The sequence below is a fragment of the Marmota monax genome, unplaced genomic scaffold (assembly GCF_021218885.2).
Source record: "Marmota monax isolate L192 unplaced genomic scaffold, Marmota_monax_Labrador192_F-V1.1 WCK01_AAM20220418_F8-fsc00015, whole genome shotgun sequence".
Taxonomy (NCBI): Eukaryota; Metazoa; Chordata; class Mammalia; order Rodentia; family Sciuridae; genus Marmota; species Marmota monax.
In genome coordinates this window covers 7,368,980-7,396,534 of record NW_026692194.1, presented here as the reverse complement: position 1 = coordinate 7,396,534, position 27,555 = coordinate 7,368,980, and the positions used below count along the sequence as shown (strand labels likewise).

The 27,555-nt window shown below is 33.7% G+C and overlaps 2 protein-coding genes across 14 annotated transcripts in view; one reads left to right on the top strand and one right to left on the bottom strand.

The window, feature by feature from the left end:
- The window catches only part of Rel (REL proto-oncogene, NF-kB subunit), a 31,348-nt gene extending 11,705 nt beyond the window's left edge, over window positions 1-19,643 (top strand). Inside the window, exons 3-10 of one of the 2 annotated variants that reach the window (XM_046423472.2) lie at window positions 539-687; window positions 5,576-5,667; window positions 12,968-13,108; window positions 14,511-14,615; window positions 14,723-14,935; window positions 15,688-15,756; window positions 15,884-15,952; window positions 17,082-19,643. In XM_046423472.2, coding sequence (XP_046279428.1) covers window positions 539-687; window positions 5,576-5,667; window positions 12,968-13,108; window positions 14,511-14,615; window positions 14,723-14,935; window positions 15,688-15,756; window positions 15,884-15,952; window positions 17,082-17,860 — 1,617 coding nt within the window. In that variant the 3' untranslated portion in view covers window positions 17,861-19,643. Of the gene's footprint in view, window positions 1-538; window positions 688-5,575; window positions 5,668-12,967; window positions 13,109-14,510; window positions 14,616-14,722; window positions 14,936-15,687; window positions 15,757-15,880; window positions 15,953-17,081 lie in introns of both variants that reach the window. The other variant, XM_046423463.2, reaches the window with a different exon arrangement.
- The window catches only part of Pus10 (pseudouridine synthase 10), a 98,213-nt gene continuing 88,254 nt past the window's right edge, over window positions 17,597-27,555 (bottom strand). For 8 of the 12 annotated variants that reach the window (XM_058572912.1, XM_058572907.1, XM_058572906.1 and 5 more), the window contains 2 exons: window positions 27,233-27,332; window positions 17,597-17,725 (listed from right to left, as the gene is read on the bottom strand). In XM_058572912.1, the coding sequence (XP_058428895.1) occupies window positions 17,681-17,725; window positions 27,233-27,332 (145 nt within the window). In that variant the 3' untranslated portion in view covers window positions 17,597-17,680. Of the gene's footprint in view, window positions 17,726-19,890; window positions 24,945-27,232; window positions 27,333-27,555 lie in introns of those variants that run through there. The other 4 variants (XM_058572917.1, XM_058572923.1, XM_046423440.2 and 1 more) reach the window with 2 other exon arrangements.

Below are 27,555 nucleotides of genomic sequence, written 5' to 3'. Positions count from 1 at the left end.
TTCATATTATTAAACTCAGCTAGATTTACTGCTTATTACACCGGGAACACTTGAGATTTGTTTATATTATTTAATATAACTGATTAACGGTTACTTTGTGAAATTAAATCTTGCATGTTAAGTAAAATTATATTTATGTGCTATTATTTTGAGTGTGGTTTAACTATATATTTTCAAGGGATATTTATGGTATGATAGTACATCTAAGATAAAGGATTTAGTGTTCTAACATTTTAGTTCTTTCTCATGCTCTGTGATAAAAATTAAAGTGTAATATTACTTGTTTTAAAAGGAAATAAATAATCAGATGATATGATCAGTTGAAATTAGGGCAGAAAATAATATGTCCAGCAGCTGAGAGGTAAGTTCTTTCCTACTGGTATTCTCTGGAAAGTTTCATCTCTACTGCAGTTTCTGGTCAGTTGAACTTTATTTATTTAGAGCTAATTACATTATATAAATTGAACTGTCAATTTAGTAAATCAGTTCTTAATAAAATATATTTATGAATCATATATTTAATCCCCCCTTTTTCCAGATTATGAACTACTATGGAAAAGGAAAAGTAAGAATTACATTAGTTACAAAAAATGACCCCTATAAACCTCATCCTCATGATTTAGTTGGAAAAGACTGCAGAGATGGCTACTATGAAGCAGAATTTGGTCAAGAACGCAGGCCTTTATTGTAAGTACATAGTCACAAACATCTTTTTTTAATATATATATTTTTGTAATTGTAGATGGACAGAATGCCTTTATTTTAAAACAGAGTGGCAGGATCAAACCTAGTACCTATGCATGCTAGGCAAGCGCTCTGCCACTGAGCTACAGCCCCAGCCAATAGTCAAAAACATCTTTAGGAATAGGACAAGTATAGGATGTTCTATTTCCTGTCCATGATCATCTGTTACTTTTTAGCAGAATAAATTAATTTGTCATACTATTTACTATGTGTATACTTAAATTTTCTTACTATTTGCGTTAGAACTACATTTTCATTCTTCATTAGAACACACAGCACATCACATGATGGTTAGCATGAATATTTCTTTTAATCAGTAAAGGTAAAAACAAACTTTATGTTGTGATTTTCTTTCTCAGTTTGAACAATTCCTGAAATTTTTATTCTATTTTTTCATGTAGTTAACTTTTTAAAAAATGCCACATATGAGAAAATAAGTTGGAAAACTAGAATTTATTAAGAAAGTGGCAGATTACAAAATTAACATACAACAAAAGTTCTAAGATAAAAAAATTATGTAATAAGTTCATATGTTGGTGAGGCTACCAGAAGATGAGCCTGTTTAGTTAGTATAAGTTAATGAAAGCTTTCTGATAGGCAATTTAACAGCTACATAGCAAAAGCCTAAAAACTATGAAAGCACCTTGAGCCAGCAATTCTACTTCTAGGAATTTATTCCCAGGAAACTATTAAGCATTTTCAGACATTTAATGATGTTTACTGTAACTTTGTAATGGCAAAAAGTTATAAACAAGAAAGGATACAAGTTAAATAAAGTGGTACATTCACTTAGTGTACTTCTGAATAGTCATAAAACTAACATTGCAAATATGTCTGTTGATAAATAAAGAGATTCATAATAAGCTAGATAAATAAAATAGATTTTAAAACAAGGTATGTTTTAAAACAAGATATGAAGAATAATCTTATTTTTGTTTAAAAAGTTTATACATATACATGGTAGTATATATGCTAAGGTATTAATAGTGGTTGTTTTGGGATGGGTAGAATTGTAAGGTTTCTTTTTTCCTAACTTGTTCATTTTTGTAATGAGCATGTATTGCTCTTGGGGAAAAATGAAACTAATGACAACAGAAATATTAGTAGTTTCCTTATATATTGATAATAACTATTCAGAAAATGCGTCCTCTTATTAATAATAACAACACAAAACACAAAATGTTTGGTAATATACACTTTGCAAGAAATAAATCCTGTCTGTATTATTTGACTTTCCCAATAGCATTTTGAACCTGACCTCTCCTGTCTGGAAATATTCTCTTTTCTTAATTTCTATGAGAACAAACGTATTTTACTTCCTTCTTTTCTGGCCATTCCTTCTTTCTTATTGTAGCAGTTAAATTTTTGGATTACTTCATTTATCCCAGGAATGACCTTTGTGGTTGCCCAGTCTTTATCCCCAATCCAGGATCCCATTAAGGATTACTCATTATATTTAGGATTATATTTAACATGAGAAACATAACATGTTTCATGAAACACTGGGCAAGAAATCTACAGAGGTGATCCCTTCAGGACACATGTGATCTCAGTTTTTTCTTTTTATTCTTGGTGATATTAATTGGCATTCTATTGTAAAGAAAGGATCTTTCCTTCTTTCCCTTCCCCATTTAAAAAGTGTCACTGTCAACTTATATTCTTATAACAATGGTATTATAGACCATTAGTGGCATTATTTTGATTTTCAAATTGACCCAGATTTGATCAAAACAAACCCCTTCATACTGTCTCCTATATCCTTTCAGTATGTCCCCATGTTTCTTCATACACTTCTTCACTTTCTGATACAACAATGTGTTCAAGACTTGAACTTTTCTTGATTCAGACCTTATATCATCATTTTTTTTCCCAAGGATCCCTAGTTCTTTTCACTAGGGAATGGTATTTAGTCTGATTGCTCTTAATGTTCTTTTAAATGTCTCAAAAAAACCCCAATAGAATATGCCCCAAACCATGATCTTAACCATGATCACAGCTCTTTTCCCTCAAAATTGTTCTCCTTTCACTGTACCTTGTCTTAGTGGTTTCTATAAAACCCCCATAGACCCCTCACATGTGTGTGAATCATTAAGATACCTCCTAAATAGCTCTTGAATCTATCCATGTCATCTAGTGAACTCCCATGAACTACCTCAACAGTTTTAAATTGGAGTTGCTGGGATAGCCTTAACCCTGGTGGTCTTGCATCAACTCTTTTTTTGATCTCCTCCCCTTAGTTTTCCTTCACTTTAGCCAGAGATATCTTTTAAAATACAAATTGAATATTTCCCTGCTTAAGACATTTTAATGGCTTTCTGTGGCTCTTGGAATAGGGACAGCATTCCTTCTGTGGCCTACCAGCCCCCATAGTCCACTTGTTCTAGCCTTCTGTTGGATTGTGCTTCCTCTGCCTTATCTCTATGCTTTCATCACAAAAGCCTTCCTTTGGTTTCCTCTGCTCACAAGGTTCTTCTGTAGGGGCCATTGCATGGAAGTCTCTTTCCTCTCCTCTTCCCTTAGTTCAGTTCTATTCATATTAAGAATCACTTCCTTACAGGGGGCCTGTGTCCACCCTGAATTGATTGACTCTCCCATCATAGACTTCCATAAATCATGTATATCTCCTTCATAAAACTTGTCATGATTTCAGTTTAGCATTTTTTGTGTGATTATTTAATAGCTATCAGATTATCCAGAGTAGAGGTTAGCAGACTTTTTCTGTAAAAAGCTAGATAGTAAAGATTTTAGGCTTCGCAGGCTCTAGGGTCTGTGTTGCAATTACTGAACTCTAATGTTGCAGCTTGAAATTCATGAGTATGACTGTTCTGTTATAAACTTAATTTACAAAACCAGGCAGTATGCTGGATATGGCCAGGAGTTATAGTTTGCCAACTCTTGTATGCAACTATAAACTCCATGAAGGGAAGATTGTATGTCCTCATTACTTTCCAGAATTTTTTTTTTAATATTTATTTTTTAGTTCTCGGCGGACACAACATCTTTGTTTGTATGTGGTGCTGAGGATCGAACCCGGGCCGCACGCATGCCAGGCGAGTGTGCTACCGCTTGAGCCACATCCCCAGCCCCACTTTCCAGAATTTTTAAGGGATACTGGGAACTTCTAAACTTGTTGAATGTGAATGAACAAATTAATAATTGATTCATATAATCTTTGTAATCTTTGGTTTCTGCGTATCAGAAATTTCCTTTTCTTATTCTTTTGCCTTGCTGGGGATCAGACTCAGGGCCTTATACAAATATAGAAAGTGCTCTACCACTGAGCTACACCCTCAACCTTCAGAATTTCAGAAATCTTCATTACTTCTAATATTCTTAGCAATCATTATTCAGATGAAACAAAATCATGTAGTATAAAAGTATGAAGAATTCTTAAAGATCTTTTGTCAATGAAAAATTAAGAATCAAACAAAAAATATTTCACAGTGAAGGACTACTTTTGAGGAAGAGGATTGTAATTATAGAATTTTAAGAAAGGATTAAGAATTCATGACTTATGTTTTAGTATTGGAAGTAGAGGAATAAAATGCCAAAGATAATTTAGATTTTAACAATCAGAAGTCTGAATGTGCAGAGCATGAACATGAGACAGTAGAAGCATGGGGAGAGAGAAAAACAAGGCAGCCTCTGGTTGCAAGTGTCATATGAAGTTTGAATAAATGGTAATGTTACTATAATTGAGTTTTGCTTCCTTATTCACACCCACCCAACTTTAATGATGTCATGGTTTTTCCATGCGGGAACAAGTATGACTGAGTGGTGGTGGGGGAGTTCCCCTGACCATCATCTGTACTACACATATGCAAATTAGTAATATTTGTAGCTATTGAGAAGTTTTCCATAAATGACATTTTGAAACTTTTGTTAAATATTGTTGTTAGTATTAAACCTCTTTCTAATAAAATACATTTTAATACTTTTTTTTTTCAATACTTTCTTACAGTAACATCATGTAATATGGCACAAAACATTCTACTGGCAGGGCTGCGCAGCCAGCATAAATGAATGGAGCTGATTGTGTTTAAGAGGACTAGTAGGCATTACAGCAAACTGTAGAGTTCTGCATAAATGAGGTCCCCGATGCTCAGTCCCTACCAGTTGTTTCTGTGCCAACTTACATTACCAAACCTCTAAAATATTAAAGAGAATTCAGAATTTCCAATGTTTATATGCAGTTACTTGATTTTAAATGTAGACAACATTCCTACATCTAAAACAAACACACCTGTGGACTTGAGGCTGTGGGCATCTTTTTATACCTTTTCCTTTATATGATCAAATACATAGATTTTACTGATTTGATCATGAATTTGGGAAGCAACGTTTTGCTTTTTGGTGTTCCTTTCCAGTGAATCTGTGTCTACTTTGGTAAATTTGACATAGGCATATTGGTAAGGTATAATTATAATATATAAAAATTCTATATGTACATTTTTCTTGTAGCAGTTCTTTTAGAAATATAACACTACTCTTCAAAATTCTCCCATTTTGCGGCTGGGGATGTGGCTCAAGCGGTAGCGCGCTCACCTGGCATGCGTGCGGCCCGGGTTCGATCCTCAGCACCACATACAAAACAAAGATATTGTGTCCGATGATAACTAAAAAATAAATATTAAAAATTCTCTCTCTCTCTCTCTCTTTTAAAAAAAAAATTCTCCCATTTTTATCATAGCAATTAGAAATACAATTCATGCTTTAATATCTCCAGCCAACAAAATAATGTCTCCTCAGTGTGGGATATATGCTTGGTTTCTATAGTTTTTCTTTTTGTTAACTAGAATGCAGTTTTGAAAGTTTATTCTTTTCCTTCTAGTTTTCAAAATTTGGGTATCCGATGTGTTAAGAAAAAAGAAGTAAAGGAAGCCATTATTTCAAGAATAAGTTCAGGAATCAATCCTTTCAATGGTAAGTATCATTTCAATTATCAGTGGAGAATGTCATTTTTTTTCTGTAAGAAAACTGGTTCTCTTTAAATGTGGCCTTCCTTATGCCACTCTTCCAACAGACAATATACATTGTGAATGTTAGTAGGTAAGGTATTGGAGGTATAGTAGGGTTATAAGATATTGGAGTGCATTTAATTCATAGGCATAGACCACAGCAAAACTCATTCCCAAGCGTAGAAGTAGTAGTACATAAATGGGAAAATCCCACAAGACATTTTCATAGTATATTTGTTTATATTCCTACATATTTACTATTCAGTGGATTTTATTTAGATAGCATTTATTAAGCATTTATACTTATAGCATTATCCTGTTGTGGCTCCTGGTACTTTTTAGCACTCTATATTGTTTGAATGGGTAAATGGGTTTTGAACTAGATATTGGTTTCTATAATAATGGTATTCTTCCTTCTAACATGTTCTGCAGCTACTTAAATAGGCATGTCAGGAATTGAATGACTATACAATTTATGATAAATAGATATATTTGTCATATTTAAGACATACCTATATTGTTGGTTTGTTTTTCCTGAATGTGTAAAAATAATTTAAAGGAAATAATGATAATTTAAGGAATGTGCTTACAGACAAGTACTATTTTTATGGACCATAGGATGTGCATCTCTTTTGTTGTTGTTTGTTTGTTTTTAATAATTTTTTTTAGTTGTACATGGACACAATACCTTTATTTTATTTATTTATTTTTATGTGGTGCCAGGGATCAAACTCAATGCCTCACACATGATAGGCAAGCATTCTACCACAGAGCCACAGCCCAGCCTGTGCATTTCTTTTTTTCTAGGTCTTAAATTTTCATACTATTTAGTATAAAGGTGAAAGCAAAATCCCCCTACCTCTCCTTTTGTCTCACTTGCCAGAGAAGGCTACTATTAAGTTTGATGTATATTTTTTTAGAATTTCCTTTATACATGTATAGGCATAAACAGATGTACATTTTTATGTAAAGGGAGCGTTCTGTGCTTCATATTCTACTGCTTTAGTTTTTTCTACACAAGATTATATCTTAAACATCTTGTCAGTACTTACAGATCTATTTTTTTAACAGATTATTCTTTTGTTTGAATGGACTGTAATTTGTTTACCTAGTAATTGTAATGAACTTCTAGGTTATTTTCATTTCACTTAGAAACTCCATCAAATAGGCACTTTGAGCTCTTGTGTGAATATTTCCTTAGCATAAAATTTTCAGAACTGGTAAATTTATGGGTCAAGAGTATGCTCACTTAAAGCTTCAATTCAATGTCAAATTAAAAAACCAGATTTTTAAATTAAAGAGGCCATTCAAGTCTAGATGCAGTATAAAACAGGGAGATTGTTAATAGCTGTCATGTATTAAGGCCTTTTTGTATGTCAGGGAATAAATGTCATGAGCTTTATATACACTGTTTTATTGAATCATTAAAGCAACACTGCTTTAAAGAAGAGAAAACTAAAGCCTTGGTCATATAACTGTCCCAAATCATGCAGAAATTTATCTGCTACTTCTGTGGAAGGTTTTCTTTTGTTTGTTGGCAGTCCAGAACCAGGCATTATATTAATAACATTTGATAATGCTTAAAGTAATTCCTGATATAGTAAGTGCTTTACATATTTTACTTCATCTAATTCTTGTGACAACCTATGAGGTAGGTGTTATTCATCTCTCCTTTGTGTAAACAAGAAAATGGATGCATAGAAAAACTAATTTGCTCCAGGTCATATAAATAATGAGTGGTAAAGGCAAAATTTGAATACAGGTAGCCTGGCTCCAAGATTTATGGTCTTAACAAGTCTGTATAGATTTGGAAAAGGAATAATCCTGCAGTTGGTTTTTCACAGTATTTATGTTTTCTGTTGTTTAGATTGTTTTTTGTTTATGTGGTGTTAGGGATCTAACCCAGGGCATTGCACATGATGTGTAAGTGCTCTACTTCTAAGCTATAGCCCCAGCTACTTTTTGTTTTAACATCCATTCTTTCCTCCAGCCCTTTTGCCACTTCCCTTGTTTAGGAACTCATCATTTCATAATTTGAGTTGTAGCAGTTTTCCCCCAATCAAGTCACAGGTCTTTAGAATAATACTATGATATAAATCTTATAATGGCTTCTTATATAGTTTAAAAATTAAATGGCCCCTACATTCAAAGTCACCTACATAAAGCTCTGACATCTTTTCTATCTTCTCGTCAACTGCTTCTCTTCATGAACCCTTAACAATTCCAGAAAAACTATTTGTTTAGTTTACTCACTTTGACCATCTCAGTCCAGTGTCTCCAGTCTTTTCACTGACATTGTAGGAATGTAAGCTTACATCGTTTTTAATCTTGACAGTTGTTGACAGCCTCTGAACTTGCATTCTCACCTTTATCCTTGATATCCTTCTAAACATCCAAAAGATCCTCCTAAAATCACTATGATCATTTCAGAACTCTGCTAATTATCCTTCAGTGCCACTTCTGCAGTGGTTTTCAACTTGAATATTCACAGGAATCCCATAGTACTTGTTTAAAATACAGATTCCATGGAATTATCATTTGACCCAGCTATCCCACTCCTCAGTTTATACACAAAGGACTTAAAAACAGCATACTACAGTGACACAGCCACATCAATGTTTATAGCAGCACAATTCACAATAGCAGCACAATTCCACAATGTGGAACCAACCTAGATGCCCTTCAGTAGATGAATGGATAAAGAAACTGTGGTATATGTACACAATGGAATATTACTCAGCATTAAAAGAGAATAAAATCATGGCATTTGCAGGTAAATGGATGGAGCTGGAGAATATCATGCTAAGTGAAGTAAGCTAGTTCCAAAAAACCAAAGGCCAAATATTTTCTTAATATGTAGATGCTGATCCATAATGGGAGTAGCGGGGACATAGGAGGAATGGAGGAACTTTATAGATAGGGCAAAGGAGAGGGAGCAGGGCAAAGGGGAGGGAGCAGAAAGGAGGTGGCATGGGGGTAGGAAAGATGGTGGAATGAGATGGACATCATTACCCTAGGTACATGTATGAAGACACAAATGGTATGACTTTGTGTACACCCGGAGACATGAAAAATTGTGCTGTAAATGTATACTATGAATTGAAATGCATTCTGCTGTCAGGTATAACAAATTAGAATAAATAAATAAATTTAAAAAAATAAAATGTAGATTCAAGACCACATTTCTGGGTCTGGTGTGGGTCCTGGGAATCTGCATTTTAAAAGCACATTTAGGGGCTGGGGATGTGGCTCAAGCGGTAGCGCGCTCGCCTGGCATGCGTGCGGCCCGGGTTCGATCCTCAGCACCACATACAAACAAAGATGTTGTGTCCGCCAAATACTAAAAAATAAATATTTAAAAAAAAAAAAAAAATTCTCTCTCTCTACCTCTCTCTCACTCTCTCTTTTAAAAAAAAAAAAAAAAAAAAAAAAAGCACATTTAGTTCAATGTTTCTTCTTTGTGATTCACAGTAAGAAAGAGATTTTATTTCTCCACTCTTAATACATATACAAACATATGCAATACAATACATATGCAAACTCCACACCTTTACTACAGTACCCTTAATATAAGCATTAATGCTCCCTTCCTCTTTCCCTCCCTCCCTTCCTTCATTCCTATCTATGCTTGCCTGCCTTCCAGAAACTGCCTTTTCAATTTACTAAATTAATTTCAGTAGGTCCCAAACTACAATTAGACAATTTCTGCTCCTAAGTGATTCTGGTATGGGTAAACCATAACCACATTTTGAGAAACTAATCTGCTTGCTGAATTCAGCTTCTCAAGCATGACATTTGAAGCCCTTCATGATCCAGTTCTTTTTTCCATTCCACCTTTCCCCCTCTCTCCACTTCCTGCCCTTCTTTCCCTACCACTGATTGTACACATTTGCACTTTGGCTTTCCCATTCTGACCTGTTTGTACTATTGGGAGAGCCATATTCTTTCTTGCAACTAAACTGTTATATGTGCAGTTCCCTTGCATGGATTGCCTGATTTGCTTGATGAATTCTTCCTGGTCAGCCTTCATATTTAAGTGTAAAGATCACCCTCTTTAAACCTTTCCTACCTTCACTGACAGAGCTAAATATTCCCCCTGTTTGCAACAGGTTTTTTTTTTTCTTTTTTTTGAACCGGGGGTTGAACCCAGGGGTGCTTATCCACTGAGCTACATCCCAGCCCTTTTAAAATATTTTATTAGAGACAGGGTCTCACTTGGTTGCTAAGTGCCTCACTGATTTGCTGAGGATGGCTTTGAACTAACTTGCTATCCTCCTGCTGCAACCTCCTGAGCCTCTGGGATTACAGGAGTGTGCCACTGTGCCTGGCTCCAAAGTTCTTGTATATATTTCTAATATGGTTTGCTATAACTTTGTTTACATGTTTCTCCTTCACTAAATGGTGAAACTCTGGAGGATGGGGACTGTCTTCTGTATATTTCTGCCACCTGTTCTAGTGTCTGGCACATATAGTGACTTAATTAAAACTTCTTGAAAGACTAAATGAATAAATGAATGAGTAAACAGGACTTGTTTATACCTGTCTACCCAATATCTTCAAGTTGTTTTTCTTACCTGAAATCCCCTGAAAGCCTTCTCAGTTCTTTTAGGCCCAGGGTAATAGTCTGTTAATTATATAATTTGCTCAGCAGATTGAGTATAATTCCAAACAATCTCTTCTCTTCTCTTGCCTTTTTTTTTCCAGAATGCCAACCCTGAAACATGCTAGGCAAGTGTTTTACCACTGAGCTGCACCTTCCCATATCTTGACCCTCTGACTCTTCGTGATCTTGTTAGCTCTCTGATACCTTTAGAAGAATTTTGTTTCATATGTTATCCACCTTTTTTAGTTCTTACAGTAGAGTTGATTCCACTTACATGTCATCTGCCATTACCAAAAATAGAATCTCTTTTGTTAGCTTTTACTTAATAGTTTTCTTAAGCAGGTTATAAGATATCTAAATGATTATTCAACAAATTTTCAGTCATTCATTGAGGAAATGTGTAATATCCATTGAATGTAAACTACTATGTTCTCTGTTCTCTGTCAAGTGAAAATTTAAGGATGTTTCAGACACCTATTCTGACTCCTTGGAACTTTGTCGAATAGGATAAAAGAGGCATGCATAAATGATTATTATGTAAGAAAACTTTAACTGCATAAAAAAGCTAGAGGTCAACTACTGAGTTAGAATGAGTTTAGACTTTATAGAAGGAAGCTCTGAGCTGGGTCTTCATCCTCACACCAAATCCTATGTTGGGTAAAAACAAGTATTACTCATGATTCCTGTCAGTTGTTTTTAACCATTTTGTGCAGAAATGAAGTAATTTTGATGAAATAACTGTATTTGCACATATGGAGTAAAATTCAAAGCAAAATGGTATAGTGATCTTTTGAGATATAGGTATAATTTCTTCCCTTTGATAGAACCCAGTACATGATTAAATGTTTTTAATGTTTTTGTTTTGTTAACTAGTTTATTTTTTATATAGCATTTTAAAATATTTTAAGTAAACTTTATTGAGATATGAAATCCACTTAAATATATTCTCCCATGTAACCTCAAAATATAACCTCTCCATTATCCCCCAAAGTATCCTTCATCCCTTTCTCAGTTCCCTCCCCAGACTCTGGCCCAGTCACCTACTAATCTTCTCTGTCACCATATATTAAGTGTTTCTACAGTTTCATGCAAATTGAACCATGTAGTCTATTGCTCTTTCTTGTCTGGTTCTTCTTGCTCAGCATGGTGTTTTTGAAATATATCCAAGTTGGGGCAAAAATCCATAGTTGGTTCCTTTTTATTGCTGAGCATTACTGCATTGCATGGTTATGCCATAGTTTATTTATCCATTCGTATAGATTTGTTTTTAAACTTGTCAGGAGCACCTAGCTACAGATTATATGCGTGTGCATGTGTGTGTGTGTGTGTGTGAGTGTGTGTGTACTGATTACTCATCTTTGAAACTGAGAGACAGTGAGATCTTGAACTCCAAATTTACAATGCTATAAAACTTGGTTTTGAAGAAGGAAACCTCTTATTGCCTCCTTAATTAAGATGCCAGAAGAGTGTGCTACTATAATACATGTGTTGGCATCACAGCATTTTGACTTTTTATTATACAACTGTGTTCTTATAGACTCAAATGTTAGAGTCTATAAGACTCTAGCTTGAGAATGATGATATTGAGACAAATTTAAATGTTGTGATAATTACTGAGACTGTGTGAGTACAAATAAATTAAAACAGTATAAAACTGTTTTTATTAGTTATTGCCTGTAGTACTAAGGAATTTTTTTTCAAGGAATGTTTTTTCAAACTTAGTATTTTACATTTTAATATTTTATACAGTAAGTGTTAAAATATAAAATTTGTAAAATTTAATATATATATTTAAGCATTTAAAAATATAGCTGAATTGTTTATGATTTGTTATAGCTTATGGTATTCTTTGAAAATGCAGTAATATTTTTTTGTTGGAACTGGGTTTCTTTTCAAACATCAATATAAAAAACTGTTCTTACATTTTATTTTGTCATGAGTTTTTATTTTTTTCAGAACTGCAAAATTTTCCTACTGTAGGGTTTTTTGTTTTTGAGCAGACTTAATTTACAAATGAAGTATCTTATAGAAACTAGCTATCTTATATCATTTGGTATCTTCTTGGCACTTCATCCCTAAAATATAGATCTCAATTTTAATAGATATTCCTGTGTGTATGTCATTTTCATGTGGACTGTAAGTAAAATTTTCTAGTAGAGTTTAATTTTTAAAAGCATAAGCTCTGGAGTCAATGGCCTGGGTTCAGATTCCCACCCTACCACTTCCTAGTTGTAAAACTTTGGACAAATAATTTTGTCTCTTTAAAACTGGGGAAATAATTCCTGGAAGATTTAGAAGATAACTTAAACTAAACCAAATACAGATTTGTTGAATGAATATCTCTTCTCTGTTATGTATAACTTGCATCCATTTAAAAAAAAATCAAATTGTTATTAATTTCATTTTGGGGTTCTATTCTAAGTGTCAGCTTACTAGAATAGTTACTTCCTAAAAAGGCTATAATTTATCAAATACTGTTAGATAGTGACTACTTGATAATAATAAAAGGCATTCTTGAGACTGGGTACATTCTGTTTTTGTTAGTACAGATTTGGTTGCTATTCAAGCTTATTGGATATAATGGATGGGGAGTAAGACATAACAGGATTTTAGCTCTGTGTGACTATTCTGCATTTAAAAAAATATGTTTATACTTGTTCAGTCCCTGAGCAACAGCTGCTTGATATTGAAGATTGTGATCTCAATGTGGTGAGACTGTGTTTTCAAGTTTTCCTCCCTGATGAACTTGGTAATTTGACAACTGCTCTTCCTCCTGTTGTCTCTAACCCAATTTATGACAACCGTAAGTGCTTTATTTCCTTGTATTTGTAGTCTTAGCTTGTTTTTGTTTTTAAAGACTAGTTTAATTATTAAAAAATTTTTGGTATTTGGGAAAATAGTATATTCATCATAAGAAAAATTCAAATACTATAAAATACACAAAGAGTAAATCTCCTGCAATTTTATCCTCCAAAGATAATCACTGTCCTCAAACACATATTTTACCAGTTTTTTCTTTATACCAACAAATAAATCATCATCAGTCATATACACAATATAGTTTAAAAATATCATCATTGATCTTTCTAAAAACTTAATTTCTTTCTTAGTAATTTATCTTGAACCTCTTTTCCTCTTGGTTACATTATTCTTTCAATAACTGCATATTTCATGACATGCCTATATTGTAATTTTTTTATCTTTATTATTTTTATGTGGTGCTGAGGATCGAACCCAGTGCTTCACATGTGCGAGGCGTGTGCTCTACCACTGAGCTACAGCCCTAGCCCCCTATATTGTAATTTTATTAAATCATTATCCTTTCATGGGACATTTGGGTTTTTCTTTTCTTCTCATAGTTTTCCTTTTGCCCTAACAAATTTAATTGTGATAAGTATCCTTATATGTGAATATCTTGTATAAATATTACCCTGGCGTAAATTTTCAGAAGTAGAATGTTGACAGATGCTAGAACAAAAGATACAGAAATTTATCATTTGAAAAGACTGTGATGCTGCCGTCAAATATTTTAGCTGCACACACACAAAAAATATTTATTTACCAATGGTGTCTTATTATTACCTGTTTTGCATGTAGGTTAGTGAAACCTAGGTCTGTAAACGTAGATAATAGTATCCTTCTCATACAGAGCAGTGAATGTCAGCAAGAACTATTTAGTCATATTGTCCACATAAAAGAAAACATGGAAATTGTATTGCCCTAGGGACATGGATGAGATTTAAGATTAATCTAGCTGGCACAGTAGCACACACCTATAATCTTAGCAACTTAACAAGACTCTCAGCATTTAGCAAGACTCTATCTCAAGATAAAAAATAAGGGGACTAGGGATATAGCTCAGTGGTAAAGCACCTATGGGTTCAATGCCCAGTACCAGGAAAAAAAAATTAATCTGGTAACAGTATATAGGATGTATTGGAAGAATCAGAATTTAGAAGCAGGGAGATTTATTTAGAGAAAATGTCATTGCCCAGAAATGAGTCATTTGGCTCTAAACCAGATTATTTAAAGCAGCTAAAAAGAAAGGGACAGGTGTGAATGGTTAATGTATTTATTGTCATCTATCTGTACATACAAACTTTTATCTATTTTGTAAATGATTTCCCTCAAATCCTTCCCCTTACAACAGAATAATATGTATTATTAAGGTAGAGACACATTTTTAACAAATCCTTTATATTTAGGTGCCCCAAATACTGCAGAATTAAGGATTTGTCGTGTAAACAAGAACTGTGGAAGTGTCAGGGGAGGAGATGAAATATTTCTACTTTGTGACAAAGTTCAGAAAGGTATTTACTTATTTTGTTTCATTGAATTCAGAATGTATTTTAAATTAATAGATAAAATTTACTTTGTTTTTTCATTGTTGTTATTCATTTGGTTTCTTATTAACTAGATGACATAGAAGTTCGTTTTGTGTTGAATGATTGGGAAGCAAAGGGTAACTTTTCACAAGCTGATGTACACCGTCAAGTAGCCATTGTTTTTAAGACTCCTCCATATTGTAAAGCTATAACAGAACCAGTAACAGTAAAAATGCAGCTGCGGAGACCCTCTGACCAGGAAGTTAGTGAATCTATGGATTTTAGGTATCTGCCAGATGAAAAAGGTATGATACTTTGGTGTGGTATTGCTTTATATATGTCTTAATGTTGATCCTGCTACATGGTAAGATACATTTAGTCATTATATATATTCATAATTTATATATGTTTTCTGAACGTTTTCATTTTTTCCTTATGCTCTTTGCATCTCTTTCTTAGGAAGGTTTGATTAATCTGAAATAATTTCATATCATCTAAACTATTTATCAACATTTCTGTTTTAGCCAGGCATGGTGGTCCCCACCTACAATCCCAGTGACTAGGGAGGCTGAGGCAAGTTTGAACCCAGCCTCAACAATTTAAGTAACTTAGTAAGACCTTGTCTCAAGATATAAGAAAAATTGCTGGTGATATGGCTCAGTGGTAAAGTGCCCCTGATTTCAATCCCCTGTACACACATACAAACAAAAAAAAGACTTGGGATGTAGCTCAGTGGTAAAGAGCCCATGGGTTGAAGCCCCAGTACCAATACAAACAAATTATTTTTGATTTCGGAGTATCTATTTTTGTTCTTAGTATGCCCTTTTTATAGATGGAAAATTCACCACTTAGAAAGTGTTTGCTATTTTGATCCTTATCAGACCTTTCGTTAGTTGATATTGACTTACAGGTATTATAATGTACTTATTAAATCCAGATGCATATCTAGATGTAACAGATGTAAAATGTACGTCTATTTAAAGCTTTTTGTTTATTAATGGAGAGGAAATATAATTCCTTGATGATTCACCTACTTTCCTGGTTTCTTTTTAATCAGACACTTATGGCAATAAATCAAAGAAACAAAAAACAACTCTACTGTTCCAGAAACTGTGGCAGGATTGTGGTAAGAATATTTTGTATGATTCATATTTAAATAGATCTTGTTATTTGCTTTATTCAGTTTTTCAAGTTTTAATTGATAAATTATTTTTCAAATTGCATTTAATAATGGAAAAACTTTATCATAGCAGTCAATTTTCCTGAGAGACCAAGATCTGGTCCGGTAGGGTCAATCGAAGAAGGAAGATTCATCAAAAAAGGTATTTTATCCCCTGTGGAGTATTCCTTGCACAATGTAGTAGAATTCCATTTTTAAGAATAAGCCTTTCTTTGATATTTTCCTCTCCTATAAATTTTTTCAATATTTCAACATTGGATAATTTAGTTCTGCTTCTGTAGATTGTGTTGGAAACTGATTATGTTTGAAAAACTATATTTTTTTCATACAGTAGTAATTTTCCTAATTATAGTGTGTCATGGAAGAAATGGTTTAGGTCTGGCTAGTCACCTTTCTTATAAGTAAAGTTTTATTGGAACATAGCCATGCTCAGTTGATGACTTATCATCTCTGACTACCTCCCCTTCTCCACCCTGCCAGTACTAAACATCAACCCAGGGCCTCACGTATGCCAGGCAAGTGATCTATCACTGAGATAACATCTCCAGCCGCAGTTGCCTTTTCTATTTTTTTTTTTAAAACTACAACAGAAATTGGATGATTTTTAGCAGAGGTTATGTAGCTCACAAAGCATAAAATAAAATGCTATCTGGCCCTTTAGAGAAAAAAAATTGACAACTCCTTGGTTTATATAATTCAGCCAATGGTTAATTAGAATTTCTCTTATCTTTTTTTTTAATATTTTTTAGTTGTAGTTGGACACAATACCTTTGTTTTATTTATTTATTTTTATATGGTACTGAGGGTCAAACCCAGTGCCTTGCATGTGCTAGGTGAGCACTCTACTGCTGAGCCACAACCCCAGCTCCTTCTCTTACATCTTTTTTAAAAAAATTTATTTATTTTTATTTATATATAACAGCGGAATGTATCACAATTCTTATTACATATACAGAGCTCAATTTTTCATATTTCTGGTTGTATACATAGTATACTTATATTAGTACCTTTCAAAAACTGGACTGGAATTATATATCCCAAAATAACTTTAAAATTCATCTTAAATCCATTTATTAAAGTTACATGTTATAGAATTCAGTTTTGGACTTGTATAATAATTTTAGTGCTTTGAAAAACATTTTATTTAAAATGTTAAATCAGTTCTCTTGAAATTTCTCTTTAAGAATGTGTTTTTTATATTTTAATTTTGCAATAATGATTTTTATAACTTTGTTCATTTTAATTTTGTTAAATACATTTTCCCCCCACAGAATCAAACTTGTTTTCTCATGGTACAGTTTTGTCAGAAATGTCCAGATCTTCAGGAGTTTCTAGTCAAGGAGAATCCTACTATTCCTCATCTGTATCCATCTCCAGTGGATTGTCACATCATGCTTCAGCCATACCTTCAATGGTGCCTCAGCCTCCTTCAAGTTGGTCATCAATGGCCCATCCTACCTCACGTTCAGTCAATACAAATCCACTGAGTAGTTTTTCAACAGGGACACTTTCTGCTAATTCTCAAGGTGTATCATCATTCCTGGACATGTCTGTTGGTGATTTAAATGCTTCTAATGCTTGCATTTATAACAGTACTGATGACATAGGCAGAATGGAAACATCATCCATATCACCAGCTGACTTATATGGTATTTCTGATGCCAACATGCTGCCAAATTGCCCTGTGAATATGATGACAACCAGCAGTGATAGCATGGGGGAAACTGATAATCCAAGACTTGTGAGCATGAATCTTGAAAACCCCTCATGTAATTCAGTGTTAGATCCAAGAGACTTGAGACAGCTCCATCAGATGTCTTCTTCCAGTATGTCAGCAGGCACCAGTTCTAGTACTGTTTTTGTTTCACAATCAAATGCATTTGAGCGATCCGACTTCAGTTGTGCAGATAACAACCTGATAAATGAATCAGGACCATCAAATGGTACTAATCCGAACAATCATAATTTTGTTCAAAGTAGTCAGTATTCAAGCATTGGCACAATGCAAAATGAACAATTGAGTGACTCCTTTGCATATGATTTTTTTTAAGTTTATATTTCTTTTATGACATTATTAATGTATTCTTAAAAGAATTAACTAATATTTGCTTTCAAGCAAATATAAGGTAAAACCTGTAATGACTATGTCATTGGAAAAATATATTCTTGATTATTTTTGATGCCCATGGGCCAAAGTGACCCCTATGGGGTTTTCTGAAACTTCTTGAAGTTTCTTAAATTTATATGTACAGCAAAACTTCTTTAAAATGTTAAATTGGAGAAGCCAGTTGAAGTAAGCTTTCAAGGTATGGGAGGTTTTCTACCTTTTATAAGATTTACATCCATATCTTTAAAGTGACTTTCAATTTTAGTTCTACACCCATACTTTCAAGAGGAAGAAGTTTCCTTGGACCTTGCTTTTTTCCTTAGGTATCTTTATTCCATGTGATCTCAATAACTGCCTGTTTAACAGCTTTATCTATAAATTAATTAAAACTCAAACTCAACATATCCAAACCTGAGTTCTTGATTTTCCCTCCCAGACTTGCTTCTCCTTCAGTCTTCCCCAACTCAGTAAATGGCAATGCCATGCTTCTGGTTGCTCAGGCCAAAACCTTGGAATCATCCTTATCTTCTACTGTTAGCACCCTATTTCTAGCTGTCCTCATTGCTTGCCTGGATTAAAGCTGTAGCCTCCCAAACCTTCCTTACATCCTTGTTCCCCAGTAGCCTGTTGTCCATAAAGTAGTCAGAGTAATTATTTTTAAAACAAGTCAAATCATATTTGTCTGCTCAAAACCATCCAGTGGTTCCCCATCTCAAGAGAAGGGGTCCTAGTGCTTAAAATTAGCAGACCTGTGCACCCTTTCCTAACCCATGTATTACCATTTCCCCCTCTTCATGCAGCTCCAGGCACTCTGACCTTAATTCTCCTCCTCAGAGTACCAGGTACATTCCTGCCTGATATACTTTGTACTTGGTATTACTCTGCCTTAAATGTTCTCTCACTGTCACTGTCTAACTACTGAGCATTTGTTTACTATTTGTTTTCTTTACTAGTACGTAAGCTCCAGGAGGAGAGAAATTTTTGTATTTTGTTTACTGTTGAATCTCCAGTTTGTAGAACAGTCTGCCTCACATTAAGCACTCAGTAATATTTATTGAACATTTAGTGTATTCTTAGAACTTTTGTTTTTTGAAATAGCTTTTAATTTTACTAGATTTTTATAGTTTTTACATCTTGTTTGATGTTACATTGGGTTTTTATTAGAATCACTGAAGTCCAGTGTTAATAATGATATTCCAAATTGCTTAAAAGCAAAATAATCCCAATGGCAAAATGGTGACAGAATTTGGCCATTAATCTCAATTGTGATGGAATTACCATGATGCTAAGTAATTAATGTATTAAAGATCTAGTTTATCTTATAGCTAGGACCTACCCTAAATATTGAACATATTCCCATCTGGAAAGTGTGTATAATTTCACTTGTACAAAGTACAACCAAACCTTAAATTTAACATAAATTAATTCCATCAAAATGGGGTATGTGTGAATGACATATAAATAAAATTCTCAGTTGACTATTACTGGAAAATTGCCAGAAGAGCAAGGTGAGATTAGGGTCAGAATAGTCCAGAAAGCAAAATAAAAAGATTAGAAACCCATAAATACAATTAATATTTCTCAAGTTTTGATTTTAAAAGAAAATATTTGTCATATGATATAAATTCAAAAATCATAAGCACATAATAGTAGAAAATAAAATTTCTTTTCTGTTCAGAATATGAACCCAGGGTATCTCCAGATGGTGATTGTTAAGTGGTGATTTTTTTAAAAAAAAAATACAGTATCTTAATGTACAGTATTTTAGTGTATTAATTAGCACTGATCATTTTAAATACTTGACTGTTAGCTCAGTGAGTTTTAACCAAAAAAGCATTGAGTTGTTTTGCAGCTTTTTCCATTAAAAACTGAATTAGGGTACTTACTGCCTGCCACATCTATGTTTAGAGTATTCCAATTTTTCATTTTTCAAGTGCTTTTTACTGATCATAGAATTTGTAATTTAAAATGCATTTGGCTATAAGTTTCTTCTACTAAATGTGTTTGTACTTTGACCTTAGTTTTGTGGAGAAGGTACTCTTCTTATCTAATCTCCATTTGTTACACTGGATCCCTCTTCCTCTCTACTTCCCATCCCATTTCCTGTATCCTCACATCACCATTTAGTTCTTTTCTTTGTATATACATGGCAGGTGTCTTCTCCAGCCTAAAAATAAAAACCCCAAAAAACAAAATAGCAAAAACCTTTCCTACCACCCTGATATTCCTTCCCTCTTGATTTCAAAACTGTTTGCCTTTCCATTTCCTCACTTCAGTCTTTCCTTGTGTATCAATCTGTCTTTAGCTCCTACTATTTTCTGTGATATTCTGGGAAATGTGACCAGAGAGTAACCCCCTTGCCAAATCTAATGTCTTTTTAGCAGTCATTACTCTGCATATCCTTTTTTACAACTTACCTATTGACCATTCCTGCTATGGATACTCCTCTGGCATTTCTGTGGTGGACAGGATTTCTCTCTGAGGTCTGTTTTTTCCTTAGAGCCCCATCCCTAGTCTTCAGATGGTGCTGGTTTTTCCTCTGTGTAGTCTTAGTGCCCACAGCTTCAGCTTTCGATAACTGCCTGAATGCCCTTATAAACTGGTGTCTCCTCTTGCATTCTCTGCTTTTCTTAATGGCATTACCATTTACCCAATCACAAAAGCACATATTTCTTTTCTCTCTTACACTCATATTTAATCGAGTTCCTTTGAATATGCTATTGATGCAATTGTTTTCAATTGTTAAAATGCTTTTGATTGTACAGAATGTTTACCTTTGTAATAACTTTGTATACACTGATTTTTTTTCCTTCATAATAAAATGGAAAAAATTCTAAAACCCTTGCTAAAATTTTGTCATTTGACTTTAAAAAATATCATATTTTCTTAGTATTTATAGCATTTTCCGTACAGGGAAAGGTAATCTGGTTGCTTGGAAACTTTTGGCATTTTTATGAAATGCTCTAGCTAGATATTCTTCCATTTGTAACTATTCTTTGAAATTAGAATTTGGTAGAATACTAAGAGACCTGTCTTCCTGGCTTGCAGATGACTGCATTCTCTGTTCTCACGAGTGGGGGCCAGGAAGGAGGGAAAATAAGAGGAGGAGGTAGGGGAGGAACTGGGTCTCAATCAAAGTCTCTGGGACAGCTTTTTTAAAACTTTTTTAAAAACATTGACATGAAATTTTTATCCTTTTACCAATTTCTCTCCAAACCCCGCTGCTCCTAAGCCCAAGTAACCACTTCCATCCTCTGAGTTTTACCTTTTTCAGACCCCACATGTGAGTGAGATCATGTGTTATTTTCTTTTCTGTGCCTGACATATTCCATCTAATCTAAGTGTCCTCCAGGTTCATCCATGTTGTTGTGAATGATAGGATTTCTACCTTTTCTGTGGATGAATGCTCTTCCATTGTGTAGATGTATCACATTTTCTTTATTCATTGAGGTATACTGGATTCCTTTTACTGGCTGTTGTAAATGCTGCAATGAACATGGTAGTGTATATCTGAGTGCCTGCTTAGCATGTGTGAGGCTCTGAGTTCAATCACCAGCATTTAAAAAAAAAAGAAAAAGAAAAAAGGTAGCCACAAGTTCCCACAGTGAGAAATAAATTGAAAGGGAATACCAACCAATAAATGTATAGTACAAGTAATGATGGAATTTGAAAATCAGTATTTGGCAATCAGTGTGGTAATTATTGATTCAATTGAAAATCTTCAATGGATGCTAAAACTAATGAGTGAAAATTTGATGATCTCTTTATAAGATACTTAATTACAAAGGGAAAAAAGTTACTATAAAAGTGAAAGTTTGGTGAACCATACCATAATCAATTGATCAAAGCCCAGCCATCAGTAACTGGATATATAAAAACTGTTTGACACCTTAGATAATATAAGAACAATATATCTCTTCTGTGATTTCTTATCAAAAAACATAATGTGAATCTTAAGAGGTAAATTCAAAATAAAACAGTCCACAAAATAACTGGCCTGAAGTCTTCAAAACTCTTGAAATAATGAATGTCAAGGAACTTTCAGATTGGTAAGACATTAAGAGACAGTATGATCACTTGAAAAATACCAGTGTGATAGTAATGCAGTCAACATTTATAGCAGCTCAATTCACAATAGCTACACTGTGGAACCAACCTAGATGCCCTTCAATAGATGAATGGATAAAGAAACTGTGGTATATATATATACGTAATGGAATATTACTCAGCATTAAAAGAATAAAATCATGGCATTTGCAGGTAAATGGATGGAGTTTGAGAATATCATGCTAAGTAAGTATAAGCCAATCCCAAAAAACCAAAGGCCAAATGTTCTGATAAGTGGATGGTGATCCACAACAGGAGGGGTTCGGGGAGGGCATGGGAAGAGGGGGCATGGGAGCAGAAAAGATGGTGGAATGAGATGGACATCACTACCCTAGGTATACTTATTACTGCACATCACTACCCTAGGTATATTTATTACTGCACATATGGTGTGATGCTACATCATTTATAACCAGAGAAATGAAAAGTTGTGCTGCAACTGTGTACAATGAATCAAAATGCAATCTGCTGTCATATACCTAATTAAAATAAATTAATTAAAAAAAAAATTTAAATACTGGTGTGACAAATAGTGGCACTTGAATGGGGTCTTTGGATTAGACAATAGCAATCAGCAGTGTTAACTTCCTGATTTGGGTATTTGTATTGTGGTTAAGTATGTCTTTCTAGGAATTATATATCAATATATTTGAGTTTGAGAGGTGTAACTGGTTTAATGATTCAGGAAAGAGGGCCCTTTGTTCTGTTCTTCTACTTTCCTGTAAGTTTCATAATAAAATGGGTAGCACCATTTAAAAAAATTCAGACATTAAATCTCACATGTGTACTTAAAAATCAAAGAATAAAGCAACAAAAGAAAAGATCTGCTAAGGTAAAATTTTTTCTTTTATGAAGTGGAAATTTAGTTTCTGAATTTACTTCACTTAACTTGCAAATGTAACCAGTTATCTTACTTGAAAATTTTTCATTTTACGAATTCTATTTTTTCTTGACTCTTCCAGGTATTAAGAGTTGATGGTTTCCCTAAAACAAATCACATACTATATATGGGAAAGAGATATCAAGAAGAACAAAGCCCCCTTTAAATGTTATTTAAAAGATTTCTAATTTAAATAAAATTTAAAGAATGAAATAACTAATTTTAAAATATTTTATATAGGCCAAGATGGAAACTATAATATTCTCATTACTTCATGTACCCAGTTCTGCCTTAACAGACCTACATTAATTTTTAACAACTTGCCTCAAAATTATATGAACACATGGAGTAAGTATTTACAGCTAATGTTTATTCTGCTTGAAATTTTGCAAATTTAAGAAACGGAAACCTTCTAATTTAAATTCGTTAAGAAGGCTCTTGATTCTTCCAAATTGCCAATCCACTGGATTCAAAACTGAACCAAAAGTAACTAGCAAAAGACTTTTCCCTAAATTTAAATCTTTTTGAAGTCAAATTTCCCCAGAAACTGAGAAACATCCACACAAATGCTTTTTTTTATCAAAGTTTATTTCTGTGATCCTTTTCTCATTTTTTGGCATTGAGAATAGTGAAACATATACTTGCTACTATTCACATATGAGTAAATACATGGTTTCAAAGTGGTAGTCTTACTTTTTCATGTCAAAACCATTTTCCTGATATCTAAAGTGAATCTTGGTATCTATGAACTATGTTTAGTATAGAGATAAGAAACAGTCATACTGTCCAAGTCCTTAAAGCTCAAATCGTTAAATCAGGTGATGGAAATTACACTTAAATCTGAAATTTTAATGAGCTTCCTTTCTGAAACTATTAATGAGCCATCCATTTTCTTTAGGATGATTATATGGGACTATATGATATATATTTGGGCCATTTTTTGGTAAGTTTCTTGATTTGGTATCTAAATTCCAAAAGTCAGTTCTTACGGTTACATGAATTTATTTGGTACTCTCAGATGTCTCCTTCATAAAATAGGTGATAGATTAACAGGGTTTAATTATGAAAGACCCTAGGGACTAAGATACTTCAGTTCTAGTGTTGGATATCAAAGTAAAAATTTTAGATAAGTCATTTATTTAACTTTTATTCTTTGGTTTCCATAATTAAAAAATTAGAGGCAATATCCTATCTACCTTATTAAAATGTTTGAAATTGGATAATATATTGAAGAACTTTGAAATAGTATCAGTTTACTTTTAGCAATCTCAATTTTTCAAATTGTTAACCCTGGGATTGAAGTTATTAAAGGCACTTGTTTCTCTTTATTTAAAAGGTCTGTGAAAATCTCTTACCATGGTGTGCCTCAATTCCTAAAGTTTCACTTTCCTTCCACAGGGGACATGCACTAACAATTTTAGATTGTCAAAATAGTAATTTGAGGTCATTATGATTTGTCACAAATTACACCCAAAAGTACTTCCATTGATAATAGCTTGCTTGAGGCCTCCCAGGAAAAATATTAATGATGTCATATTTGCATTGATATCTTAGAATATTATAGGATACTATGCTGCATAAATCCAGTAGAACTTTTGTTCAGATAATTTAAAAATTTAGAACATGATTTTAAAGGTGACATGTCTCCTGCAGAAGAAATCTTGCTGAAAGAAATTACAGCTTCTTGAATTAACAGTTTTTCCTGTTTGTGCGCCTCTCTGAATGAAAGAATTAGGAAGAAGAATGGTTTCACTGTTCATAGTTTCACTGGGGAGAGTGAGAGAGGGAATGAGAAAAGTCATAAGACATTCTTAGAACAACTGAACACAAAATATACACACAGATCCTGAGATGTTATAACAAATTTAAAAATAGATCAACATGATCCAAATGGTTTCCAAGACACCGTTATGGTGAGTAAACAGCCATTTTACAGGGTATGTTGCATGGATGTCCACATCATGCCAAGAAAACCCTACTCTTTATCTCCAAATCTAAAAGCTAGTCATCCAGAGCAGGTGGCCAGTCAACGTCTACAGACTAAAAGGGAGAAAACAAGTTATTACTACAGATACTACTTTTCTGATAAGCATTTGCAGTAATAGTTTTAATATAATATAGAAGAAATAACATTTGAAGGAAAAGAGCAATTGAATACCAAAGTCTACTCTGGGGATTCTTAGGTCCAAAGTCTGTTTCTGAATTAACTGAATAGCAGTATTTGGTTACTTGGCTGGTTTATAATTGTACCTTTTGATGCATAAGACAAAAAAATTAAATTTAAAAATGTTTATGAGTGGGCTGGGGTTGTGGCTCAGCGATAGAGCACTCGCCTAGCACATGCAAGGCCCTGGGTTTGATCCTCAGCACCACATAAAAGTAAATAAAATAAACATATTGTGCCCAACTACAACTAAAAAACAAATATTTTTTAAAAAGTTTATGAGTAAAGTAGCAAACAAATTCAAATCCAGGTGGTTACACTAGTTTTCCCTCAAAAAGTCTCAGCAACTTTTATTCTTCTGATCATATTCATTCTGCCATCTTACATTTAATAGAATTACGTGTAGCTGAACTGTGGGGCCACATTCTAAATAAGAAATGCATCATTAGGTGATTTTGTCATCATGCAAATATCATAGAGTATATTTACTCAGACTAATACATCTATGATGTCACTAAGTGATACAATCTATGGGACTACCATCATATTTGCTGGCAATCACTACTTAGGTCACTGTACTGCACTCAAGTACTTGTCTATAAACTTATAGCCTTGTTTGTAATTTAGCAACTAGATGTGAAGTAAATAAATAGGAAAGATCACCTGGAACTAGGAAAAAATTAAGGATCTTTTTGTTTTACTTCACCAGAACTTATTTCTTTCAAAATCCAATTCATCTCTATCAACTTGCCTTCACTTTGCTCTTCTAGAACACCAACTCTGGCATTCTGGTAAGCAAAATATTTTGTCTCCACATAAACAATCACATTCCAGAAGTACAAAATACATCTTAATTACCCTAGAGGACCTATTTTTTAAAAAGGCTTTTTAAAAATCCATTATAACCATGTTTCTTTATTGACAAAGCTTAAAGTCTGAAATCATTTACTGAAAATTTTTTCATTAATTTTTGAGTCACTTCATATTCCAGATTCTAAAAAATTATTAGAAAAGCCCAAATAACTATTGTGTTTTTCCAAATCTCAAAAAGACATTTTGATAGTGCTTCAGAATATAGCCATAGTTTTTCAAACTGAAAATTAAAGATCACTGATCACAATTGTGTGTGTTGAGGGCAGAGAAGGGTAGGAATGCTGTAGTGTTGAAAAAGCTTCATGGGTGATTCCAATAGGCACTCAGGGCTAAGAAACCTGGAGCTATGGCTCTTGACACTCTTCAGCTGTTCTAAGAACAGTTGGCATTTTCTTTAACAAATGTTGTCTTTCTTAAAATGACAGCCCCTTTAAAGAGGCTCCCTGCAATCTTGAAGGGTGTCTCTGGCTGGTGTGTAGGAGATCTATAGAATTTAATCTGAGAGCACTTGAGAGGATTGCTGTAAGGTAATAATGATCATTTGATTACCATGCCAGGCAATATACCCACTTTTTAAAAAAAAATAACTTTGATTTTATTCTCAAATGCAAAATTCTAACCACTTCCTAGGATTTGGGGGGTGGGGTAGATGGGGTATGGTGGGAGGTAAAGAGGGACACTAATCCTAATTAAATTCTCATCAAGGAGCACAACTTGTGGCTCAAGTTCTATTGATGCTCAAATGAAAAAGAAAACGTTTGTGAAGAATTTCCTGAAAAATCCATTCTTGTAATTATTTTAGAATTTAACCTTGTTTCAATTACTATAAGAGTAGAGAATTACCTCATAGGTGTCCCTTATAGAACCACTTTTGAACCATATCACAGGAATCCCTTAGAGAATTATTTTTGTTAGTAACCATTGGCTCATCCCATTTTCTATCCCTGTCCTAAATATAGTTTCCAAACACTCTGCCTTAAAGTCTTTATAAATGAAACTGGTATAGGAAATAAACCCTGAGTCCCTAAGGACATTTGAAGGTCACTTATAATTTTATTCTCTCGTTTAAGAGTTTAATCTCATGCCAAATGTAAAGCACAGTTAGTAAATTAACTATATATCAGCCTCATATTTATAAAAATTCAGAAGATAGTCCCTTCTCTACTGTGAGGTTTTGCCACTTCCAAATAATTATGAAGGTGAGAAGTGCTATTTGGTTTAATGCCAAAAGGCATAACTTTGGCTGAATTCAATTTGCATGTATGCAAATGTTCCACAATAAACGGTTTACCTCCACATCCAGCTCAAGAATGTCAGCAGTCACATTCATCAGAGAGCCAATGTTTGGCCTGGTTCTCCCAAAGTCTCCATGTACAAACTCTTTAATGTAGCTGGAGTCTGTTTAAGGAAAAAATGAGGATAGCCATGCAATATCAACTGGTAAGATTTCACAGGTGAAAAGGAAATAATAAAAGTAGAAATGTTACAAAGGAGAGATCAGTCCTGGCTCTAACTTTAGATGTGTGTCTTAGGACAATTGATTCCTACTGGCATAGCAGCCAACATAAGTACCTGAGACCTGTGTTTACAACAAACTTAGCAGAAGTCATGACT